At 40.5% G+C, this 11,610-nt stretch overlaps 1 protein-coding gene across 1 annotated transcript; it reads right to left on the bottom strand.

Annotated features, from left to right (window-relative positions):
- Positions 1-4,313: 4,313 nt before the first annotated feature.
- On the bottom strand, positions 4,314-11,409 carry fscn2a (fascin actin-bundling protein 2a, retinal). The gene is made up of 5 exons (XM_026164870.1): positions 10,348-11,409; positions 6,756-6,912; positions 5,016-5,137; positions 4,768-4,935; positions 4,314-4,663 (listed from the first exon to the last, which is right to left on the bottom strand). Exons 1-5 carry the CDS (start codon positions 11,168-11,170, stop codon positions 4,458-4,460), a joined length of 1,476 nt encoding a protein of 491 aa, XP_026020655.1. The 5' UTR covers positions 11,171-11,409; the 3' UTR covers positions 4,314-4,457.
- Between the last annotated feature and the right edge of the window lie 201 nt (positions 11,410-11,610).

Raw genomic sequence — 11,610 nt, 5'->3', positions numbered from 1 at the left:
GTCTAGTTTTTGTAGGGTCTGTGTTAAAACTGTCTTTTATTTAGCTTGCCTCTGTCAGCCTTTCAGCTTAAGGTCACAGGGCTCCTTTCCACCTTTTCCTCTTTGAAGCTTTTCCATTGATTGGAGTTGGGCTTACTGGCTCTAAGATGCTTATAGAATGTCTTTGTTTTATGGCTTTATAGCAAAAGTGAAATCGGTCCATTCATAATGACGGATAAACTGTGTTTTGCTTCATGGTGGATTATTATGACAAGCAACTGTTATCTCGTAACTTTGCACTGCAAGCAACAATGTTATAGAAAGTGAAACTGGTCCATTAAGAATATATTTGTACACTGTACACATTCGTACAGCCCGATCCGATGGGGAGGTGTGGGAAGCCAGATCGGGCGCCCCCCTTTCGGCTCTCCTCTCTGCTCTCTCCTATCTTATCTTACTTACTTGTCTTACTTCTCTCTATCACCTTTTCTGTCCCTTTGAAGAAATGAGGCTCCATAAATGTTAAAGAGGTAAGTATTTCTCAGTTGCAGTGAATAGATAGAATAAACTGTAGAAAACTAAACAGCAGAAAGAAGAAGAGAAATAACAATTTTAACATAAACCAGTGACACACTCCAGGGCCTGATCAACCCTGGGAGGGCCTCCTTGGATGAGGGTGTCCAGTGACAAATGGCCGAAACACACAATGAATCCAAGGTCCACTACTGACGATGTGTCCCAAATTTCAGTATAATAATTTTTATCAGATCTCTAATCCCTAAACCTAGCCAAGGAAAAATGGCAGATTAGTTTTGGTAAAAGAACAAAAGTTGAGGCACACAACGATAACGATATGTGCCGCTGGTAATGTTTCTGGGCTGCTTTTCCTCATAACAGCCATCCCTCAAGATTTTCTCCATTTAAAGCCATGCATTGTCAGGGATTGTAACATCTAGTCCTTTTACTGAATCTGTGTGTCTGAATTTGTAACCCTCACATTTAAACCCTCAACACCGGTCATCTCTGACCTCTTCCCCTCCAAGATGACATCCAATTCAAAGAAACAAAAAGACATTCAGCTGCACAGCGTGTCTGCCCTAAAGCCACTGTGTGTATTTGCGTGTTGTGTGTGTTCTACTGGAAAGCTGCTGCCAATCCAAGGAATTAGCTGAACTTTCTTTAAACTTCATTTGCATAAAGGCTTAGAGAGTCTTGACCATCTGCTTAAAACGACCACTTTGTTTTCTTGTCTAAGGTGTATACATTTTGAGATACTCTAGCAGATCTAATTAAAAAAAGAAGCAAGCCAAGCGCGTGGTAATCTAGCACAAATAAGTTTACCGTAGTGTTGCCGTTTCTTTCCTCCAGAACACCGACACGCATCTAGAACAACCACAATTGTTGTGAAAGCCTTTCTTTTAGTTTCAGTGTTACTTAAAATTTTCCTTGCAAATGCTTTCAGAGATCTTTGGCACTTTCACTGAAATGTCAGACACAGTGCACAGTTAATATGCTTTGTAGAGATGCGGCTGTATGTGTGTTTGCCTTTGTGTGTTTCTCGGTGCCGTTTCTGTCTGTGCAATTTTCTTCCTCGAGTCAGACCAGAAGAGAACTGAAATTCTCAGGAAAAAATTATTTTGCTGTGGACCATAAATATTTGAAATCGCTAAGAGATGACAGAAGGATGGCAACTAGTAACCTGAAAATGTGGCTGTACCAGGTGTTTGTGCTTGTTGCAGCAGGATATGGTATTTTCACTGATTATTGCTGCATAGAAAGGACTAAGTGAGGTACACAGTGCCATCCAGTGTGGTGAATGGGAAAATCCTCTTCTTATTAGAAAAATGACTTATTACGGCAGGATCAAGGAGATATTGCACGTAAATTAAGTATAGCAATTAGCAAACTTAATACAACTGTATTTAAACTGTAACGCTTTTCATTTGAAAGTAATATTTGCTGAAATATTATTTAGCCCTAACAATCAGACACAGGCAGCTGGCATCACTGCAACATCTGGGCTTCCAGATGTAACAAATATTGACAGTGCCAGCGGCACTGGTTATCCCTCTACTTCATGCTACTGGAAGCAGATCTGAAATCATCACTGATGGTAAATGTTAAACTGAAGTCATTTCACGTTTTAATCACAGCTCACCACACTTCTTTGTTGGAGTTCCCCGCACAATGAATTAGTAGTCATAAAAGTCAGATGGCATAATGTTGGCTTCTGATACATTACAATGATGTGGCAGATTTTTACCATTAGGATTAGGACTCAGGAGCTCTACGCCAACCGATGATCAGCTCACAAAAATTTCACACACGTCCTCTAAGCCTGACCCACAGCTGTAAATCTCAAAGACAACAGTGATATTATAAGTTTTTATTGTCAACATTTGTCAAAAATCATCATCATAAAGCAAAGATCGTAAAACGATGTCTATATATACATATATTAGATACATTCTAAAATATGGCCAGAGGTTCTCTATAGAGCTGTTACAGGATGTATAGGTAACCAAACTTTTTTATAACTAAAACTAATCCAGATTGCACACAACACAAAACCACTCGTTTAGACATTCTGCTGAAACTATGGTAGATTTTATTACCTTCTGGGAAATATCCAACAAAAATCTACAGAATTAATTGTTTACATTTTTTGGTTGTCCTCTTTAGTGCACAACAACATCTGTTCTAATTAACTCTGGGCAGCTTGTACCCTTAGCGATTTGTTGTAATCATTTTAGTGAGTCCTGTGAGAGATTTTAGTCATAATATGAAGAGTTTCCCAAAAAAAGAAAAGGATTTTGCAGCTAAGGGTCAACTTCAAGCCAATTATTAGTGCTTCATAAGCAGCACCGGGTAGGTAGGTTTTAGGAAGATTCTACTGATTTATTAAACGTACTAACTTGCTGTTGTATCCAAAGTTAATTAAGAAGATCAATCGGTTTCAGTGGGGTGTTGCTGGCCTTTCTATACACAATGACTGGACGCAAAGGTGGAACAACATGTTTTCCAACAACTATAAAGATTTCTGAAGGAGTTTGCAGGAGCTGGGTCTAACCAGCAACCACTAGGCAAGCAAAGTGCATGCACCTTTACTCTAGATGATTAAATATTCTCATCTAAGTTTGAGCAAATGGATGGAAAACAAGCATCCTGGAAATCAATCTTTGCAGTGTTTTTCAAAAACATCTGTTGTCAAAATCCATTATATTTTCTTATGCGGCTACCAGCCTCTCAACATGAAAACAGGACATAACTGGATATACAGTGCAGTGTAGATTAAGGCCCCTAGGCAGATCACCAGAGAAGCACTTCTGAGTTTACATCAGATACATTAGAAAGATCCATCCGATACTTTAAATCTCCTCCGACTTCTTTCTCACTATTCCCTGATGTGAATAAATCATAAATAATTTTTCTGCCGACATTCTTTATTCCTAAAGATGTCTGAACTTCTTCTTTGTGTAGCACATATTGTATATGTCTCAATGTTTGCAGTGAGCCTGGTTTTGGTGTTCTTTGCATTTCCATTTTCAGCCTGTCCACTTATTTTAAGGTCTATCATTTTTTAAAAATAAAGTCAATAAATGTTTCATTAAGACAAATGAAAGCGATAGTGGTACCAACTATGTGCTGTTTTTAAAGTCAGTGGTGCATCACCTTTCATTAGAATAATTCAATCAATGAACTATTCTTGTTGAATGTGTTAAAGTCAGAGCCTAACTCGAAATCATTTAAAAGCTCTACGCAAATGCCGAGAGGTTTTACAAGTCAGGCTTTCATAAACATGGACAATGCTAGCTGTATAGCACTGTACATAAACCAAACCAAATGTGTTTCTATACATAGGTAAATGTTTTTTTTAATTAAGCCTAAGGATCCAGGGATAATGACACTGACTTGTCACTATCTGTGTTTTTTTTTTTAAACTTTTGGAGATGTAACCTATTAAACTTCAGCTTCAACAGAAGATGATTTTTGTTGCTATCTATTAACAAACTCTCTGGGTAGGTTAAGCAGAAAATCTGTCAAAGTAACAACAAACAGTGAGAGGTGCTTACATTCTTGGCAGTAACACCCTGTGTTGTGACCGGTTGGTATGGCTGTCCTCAAAGATATAAGGTTGCATATTGAACAAAGCCTGACTGAAAGAACCGTGATAACATCTCTTGTCTCCCCATTTGTGAAATTACAAAAAATGACACATTTTTCACACAGTATGTGTCGTTTGATGTTGGCATTTTTGAAAGACAAAACATCAAAGAAACATATCTTTCTAAAGTGTTCACTTCTTCCCAATTTCAAAAGAAAAAAATCAAGCCAAAAAAAAAAAAAAGGAAAACAAAACAAAACAAAGCAAAAAAGGCAGGAAAATATTTTCCAGTCAGTCTGCTTCATATGACCTGGTAAAAGCACATCCTGCCCTTGCATTATAGGCCATCACTGAAGACCCACATTGAAGGGAATCAGTACTCCCAGAGAGAAGATGCATCGACAGATTTGCCATCACACATAAGTGTGCCTCCCTGGTCTCCACGAAGGTACTTGTCATTGGAGCCCTTGATGGCGACACGTCCATGCTCCAGGAACTCAAGGAAAAAATTCTCTGACTTTTCTCCATCTGAGCACACCAGGCCACTGCTAGAGACATACCAGAACTTTCCATTCACACCTACAGAAGAATACACATCCATTAATAATACAATTAATAGCTATTACATGGCAACAAAATGCAAGTGTACTCATTAAAATGTAATATGTTGTGGACACACTGACTTTTTATATTGTAGGCGCCGTCGTTGAAAATCAGTGTGAAGATGTCGTAGACTGATCGATTCGCATCTAGAGTGTTGGAGTTCTTGTGGTGACACACAAAGCCATTTTCTCCACGAAGGATCAGCATAGGGCGGTTGATGAGTTTCATCAGGAGCAACTCATCATCAGCTGAAACGAAGGATAAATACGTGGTGGGAATTTCAAACAGACACAGCTGACTCTCCAGCATCTTGCTTAAAGGCACGTACCCACTGTATCGCTGACTGCGGAGAGCTGCCCGTTCTTCTTTGTACACACGTACTTTCCATTGCTTGCTTTGAGCGCTACTCTTTGTCCCCTCCATTCAATATCAAACATTGTGTTGACCTCACTGGGTAAAGACATAGACAGGCAGAAGGAGAATCAGACGTGAGATATAGACTTACCAGGATTTCGACATTGATTACCTATGAAATGCCTTTTGAAAACCACAAGAAGTTCTGAAATGACACACTGGAGTGTTTTCCACAACTAGAGGCAAATCTTCCTTGGAGCAGTTAAGTTTCACCGTTAACTGTGATTTTCATGTGCTTAGATTTAAGGACAAAAACCACTTGGTCAGGATTTATAAAAGGCAACAGTTTGGATTGATAATACCAATAATAACAACTGCACTAACAACCAAACCAGTGGGAGGATAACCTGTGTCTACAACTAAGTTACAATTGTGAACAAACCCAATCTAATTAAAATAACAACTCATCAGGAATGGTAACATTTTAGAGTTAAATTCAATTCTTAAATACACAAAGTGCACACTTGAGAACTCTTGAATTTAGTAACTCGAAGAACACACTTTAGTTGTGACTTGCACAACAACTGTGTTTCTGTATCCTTTTTTCCTCCACTCAACCCCAGCCAGTTACAGCAGATGGCTGCCCCTTTCTTCCAGCAGAACCACTTTCTTGTTAAAAGAGTTTTTCCTTCCCACATTCCTTCGTCTTGACGAAACTATTGTACGGATTTGTCTCTATATAAATAAAATTGAATTGAATCAATAGCATATTTTGGATGATACCTACATATCAACGCTTCATTTCATCAGTAATTCAGAAGTTTTTTGATCGAATACCCGTCTTCAGGCCTTTTTCACTTGGGTTTAGTTATTTTGTTGTTGTTTTCACCAAACACTTTTCTAATCTTCAGATCATGGACTTGTTATCCTGACATTCTCTTGTAAAATTTTGAATTTATTGTTCACACATTGATTGCATGACACGGAAGCAGGAAAACAGCCCCAGGCTATGATGTTTTGCTGTTTGGGTGTAGTGTTGTTTTTTTGTCTTCCCAATTATTGGGGATTTGTGACAAAACTTTTTACTTTTGTCTCCCCCCACAGGACATTGTCCCAAGTGTTATAGTATGTCTTTTTGGACTGAATAATCAGGGGTTTTTTTTTCACTCTGTCCAGAATATTCTTTGTGTGATTTTTAGCAGAGTACTAGTAACAGAGTAGTGCAAGTCCTGAATTTTCTCTATATGTGGACAGTTTGTTTTATTCTGGACTGAAAAACATTTTCAGTCCAGTATATGTTTGTAGCATTGTATGTTGTAACATTTTCTAGTTTTGTGTATCTCTCTAATGCTTCTTTTAAGGTGCTATAAAACTGATTTTGCCATACTTCACACCATACTACTCAAAAAGAACAGATTGTCATTAATCAGACTTCATATGTTCTAAAATTACTGAGAGGCGTATATATCAAGTCACATGTTCCATCTTATGTATAGACTAGTTTGTTAAACTTGAAGCGATAGCACCTCACAGTGGCCTGTGAGGCTATGATTTAATTGGATGAAACAGTGTAGTTAGCATGCTAATTTCAGTAGATATGTCTGCAGCACACAGTGCAAAGACGTGTCTAGCGTAACATGGATACTGTTTATTGTTTCTTCACGTTAGTATACAGGTTATACATAGCTCCTGCACAGCTTTAATAGCTACTTACACCTCTGTGGCAGTGGATTGGATCTCTCCATGAGTCACTAATGTCCAGTAGGATCCGCCATTGGTTCTGAACATAGACTTTTTGCTTTCCTTATCTATCTCCATCTGAAAGGTCTCCATGTCTGTCTCCACGTCCTGATTGGCTGAAATACTCACTCCTAGTAATAAAGGGAGGAAGAGATAACATTGATAAGTGTGTCTTGGTTAAATGGATTTTTTATTATCATTTTTTTTATTGGTTTATATGGTTTACTGGTCGGAATGCCCTTTGCTTTTTATTGAGTGATAGATACTCAAGCTATAGCATTGCCAAACAGATTGTTTGTGCATAACGGTAATCCACAATCGTTTTAGTTGCTCCAAAGGTTTTAGCAACAAAAGTGTTTCTGTTGCTGTTGACTCCAGTGCATGCTACCATCTGCTTCAAGACTCCAGCTTGCTCTAGTCTGTTATATATCAGCTCTGCTAACCAAGGTATGTGTGATAACAAGACAAGTTGAATAATATGTGCTAAAATGAATATTACATTTGCATTTACCCTATTCTAAATGTTACACTCACAACAAGTCTCAAGTATGAATCTTATGTGCCTTGTAGTCTTTTTGATGCCTGGTTGGTTTTGAGTAATAGGTACACTGCAGAATTATTTTTTTTAATTAATTTTTTTCCCTGTCCCGTTTGGATCTTTAGCCATCAGAATTGTTGTCTGCAGGCCAAGAAACATGCCAAGCGGATTCCCTTTACCAATTGGATCATCATGGCCTTGCCATATTGGTCCATTTGATTGACCTTTATTATAATTATGTATTTATTTGATTTGATTTTCGGTTGTTACAGAGGGGACAGACATGACTGGGGGATAGGACAGGGAGAAAGAATGAAAGAAAGAGAGACAAAGAAAAATAGAGGGGAGAAGAGATGGTGAGAAAGGGGGGAAGAAAAAAAAAAGAAAAACAAACAAAACACCTGGATCACCTGTATGGAGATAAGAAAACACAGAAGGGAAAACAAACAAAAAAGAGCAACATAATAAATACAACACCATCACAATAAACTAGCTAACAGTAGATAACAGTACATACTAAGTATTACATGTTATTGTGCAGTATGCAAGATTGACAGCGCACAATGTGCTTTGAGGTAGCAGCCAAGAAAGATGTAGAGCCCCAAACGAGAGGTCACCCAGTAGCCACGGAGCAGAGGCCAGAGGGGGTTGCAGTGATGTGCCTGCAGGCTCTGCCGGCAGCCAGCTGTGCCAGAGAGGACCGGGCCTCAGGCCCAGAGGCCTGAGGGCACCCCACCCTCCGGAAGGGGCCCAGCTGGGCCACAGGTGCCAGGCCCCGCCAATCGGCCACCAGGAGTGAGTCGGCACATACATGAGCACCCAGCCCCAGCCCCAGACACCAAGAACCACCAACACACCAACGTCTGAGGGCATCAGCCACTGGCAGGGAGTGTGGTGAGGGGAGATAGGCCTCCATACCTCGGAGAGCCTGAGATGTTCCCAGAGAGGTAGAGTCTAAGACCCAAGCTGACATATAGACACAGACGAACAGGCGCACGCAGAGGCAAACGTGCATGCCCACCCCCATATACATAAATAAATACTCAGCACTCACCCGACATGGAGACAGACACAAATAGACACTGTACACACATTCACACTCCCCAAACATACTCTATATCCCAGGTCCGGGTACCCCTGCCACTGCAGAATTTTTAAGATTTGCATTTGTTGAATTTCTAAGGTAAGTTGCATGCTTTTGCCTTTCTTCCCTACCAGTGAACCATATAATCCATCTATCAGTCTTTCAGACCCTAAGGTCTCAATACGGTTTGACTAAGAAATCAGTTTCCCGGCACTGCAGCTATTCAGCCAATATCCAGCATTTGCTTTCTTAAACAAATTTCATGACCTCATCTCACGTGACCTGTTTTTCTCCTGTTCTCTAACCACAGGCGCCTCACTTGCAGTGAGTCTATTGTTTCAGCCCCTAATCCGCATGTCACATAAACTCTGGTGGTAACACAGACAGGTATAACTGAACTGTGTCTGCTGTAGTTCAAATTAGATGCCACAGAAATATCCTTTAACCTCTCTCTTAATCCCGTTACAACCCTAATCCCCCTCAGTCACCCCTCCACCCTTCCTGTTCATTCGCTTGCTGTAATTCCCTGAGTGGTGAAATGCAAATCTGCACGGCAGGGTCCAGTAAGCAGCTTTCAGAGCCTTGTTCCTTAAAGAAACGTGGAGCTGCCACAAGGCAAACCAGTACTGGCGAAAATTAGTCTTAACCTTCTGTTATGTAGATGAACTGTCAGATTGCTGAAAGATTTCCTTCATAGTAATCTCTTTTAATGCAGAATATTATTCTTGCATAATGTCTGCAGCCCAACATTAGTCTGAGAATCCCCTTCCCACTTTTCACTATAGAGGTAATTTAACAACAGAGTTGTCCTACAGTGATAGTTGTTTGAATTATTGTTTTAATTGACTCTTAAAGCTTGAGAAAAACTTGGAAGAAGAAAAAACTATCTTCTCCTTGTCCTGCTTCATCTGCATAATATTACTGGGCAGAGCAGATCACATCAACCAACCTGAAAGAAGATCATGTGCTTGAGCTGTCTGCTAAGGCCTGGCTATAGCTGCTAACACCTCACTGTCACAGTAGTTAACTATAGATCCACATAATGTGGAGAAAGGTAAAAGGTAAAGAGCGTGTAGCTGTAAGGCTTAAAGTCCATTGATGGTAATTGACACCACTGGGGCACAGATCTCTCCTGGAGTCATTTGCACACTACTTAATCTTCAATGGACACAGTGGAAATGACAAAGCCCATTACTGCAACTGCCTTCACAGTTGCCATCAACCATTCCAACATCCAGGCAAAAGTGGCAGAGCTTTATATTCCTAACTGATAAAAGATAACTCATTGCTTTTTTTCTGGTTACTACAATATAGCTATAAAGATGTATTTTTGTAAACCTAGACCATGTGAAGTTCATTATCATAGACAGAGGCAATGTTCTACTCAGAAGACAAGTCATGACCTCAATTCTGCTGGTTTGAACTGTTTTGCTTTGGCTGAACTCTCAGATAACCCCAATAGCTACACCTAGAAAACAATCAACGTAGCCATTATAGCTCAGTTCTTGAATTACTTTGCAAAGTCCCTGCTGATTTAAAGAGAGGCATAATGCTGCAAAGAGACTACTTATCAGAAATCAAATGTACTTGGATAAAAATATTATTGCATATAATCAGAAATAGAACTTGTTCTTTCCTTTGGCGTGTAGTTATTCTAGCTGTTTATCTCACATGTTTATGCTCTTTTTGGTGTCTGCTTGTTACAATTAATGCATGAATGTTTACCTAAAGATTTTATGTCTTTGCAAATGCTTAAATCGAATTGTTTACCCTCTCAGACTGTCGCTCATTAAAGCTATCCCCTCTTTAATGATTTTGAATCTGATACTCAGTTAAGAATAGTATACTGTAAGTATAGCCTTCCGTTCATCATTTAAAAAAGCAGAGCTGTAATGACACGAAGAACATACTTATTTGTATTACACTGCATTGGATCCAAATTACCTTGCTTGACTGAAACAAATCTTTTATTTGCAGCTTGAAAAACTACTTGTGGATGACTCTCTTCCAGATCGAACAGCTCGTCTTTTCCAGGCTTGGAGCATCGGCCTGACCGCAATGTTCCTGTGGGTCCCACCGGGGCCAGGTATTTCCCGTCACAGTCCTTAAAGGCCAGCTTGCCAGATTTTAGCTCTAGAGTGAAGCTAGTTGCATTGGTATTCTCCTTCACAAGTTTGCCGTCGTTGCTGAGGAAACGGCTGTCACAGGTCTTCAGGCTGTACTTGCCATCGAGGTATACCAAGGTGACGAGGGAGTCCACTCCCCAGGGAATGTTGCTGTCCACAGATATCTCTCCATCTGAAGCAGAGAGATGAGCATAGCGCTTACGTGCCACACTGAGAAGGCTGGCCTGTGGATGTAAAGCCAAATGGACGGCCCACAGCTCTTGTTCCCCAATGATTTGGGCAAAGCAGGACAAATAGTCTGCCGAGCCTCCAAAGTAACGTTGAAAAGGTTCTGATTGCAGAGCCCAGCGTCCGTCAGCTTGGGGCACGATAAGAAAACGGCATTCAGGATCACGCATCTCTGCCCCACATATGATCTTACCATCTTTATCAGAGGCCAGATAGCGTCCCAGGTGGCTGCGGAGGAAGACTACTTGCCCATCTTGCTCATCCTGCTCTAAGGTCCAGATCTGTTTCTTCTTCATGCTAGTAGCCGAGGCGTTTACCTTGAATCCAAAAGCCTCAGCCGTCAGGTAGCGGTTCTCATAGTTGATGAGGCCAAACTGCAGCTTCAAAGCTTTGTTAATTCCGTTTGTAGACATGCTTGGACAGGACGCACGTTACAGATTGCGTGTGGAGAAGGTTAGGACAGACAGAGTAATGAGAAATGAAGAAACTCAGGCATGAGACTGAGCAGTAACAAGTAAAATACTTGATTTCTCTCCTCTTCTGTCTCTCAAGCTGTGAAGTAGCTCCACTTATCTCCCTTGATGGAAGTCCTTGCTTCTCTTGTCACTTTCTCTGTTTCCCCAGAGGGCTTGCTCAGGCACTTGCTCTTGGTTCCCTAATGAGTTAGGATTAAAATCAGCAGGACACAGCTCCTCAATCCAACAAGCTGCTGACGTCACAAACCAGTGCACCAACCACAAGCCACCCCTCCTCCCTATTCTTCTCCAGCATGTTGTCTGCGCAGCTTCGTTCCCCCTCTCTTCTGTATCTCCTGTTCTGCCATCTCCTCCTTCTTTTCCTTCTTGTCTTGCTT

The sequence above is a fragment of the Astatotilapia calliptera genome, chromosome 4 (genome assembly GCF_900246225.1).
Source record: "Astatotilapia calliptera chromosome 4, fAstCal1.2, whole genome shotgun sequence".
Classification (NCBI taxonomy): Eukaryota; Metazoa; Chordata; class Actinopteri; order Cichliformes; family Cichlidae; genus Astatotilapia; species Astatotilapia calliptera.
This window is presented reverse-complemented; position numbering and strand designations above follow the sequence as displayed.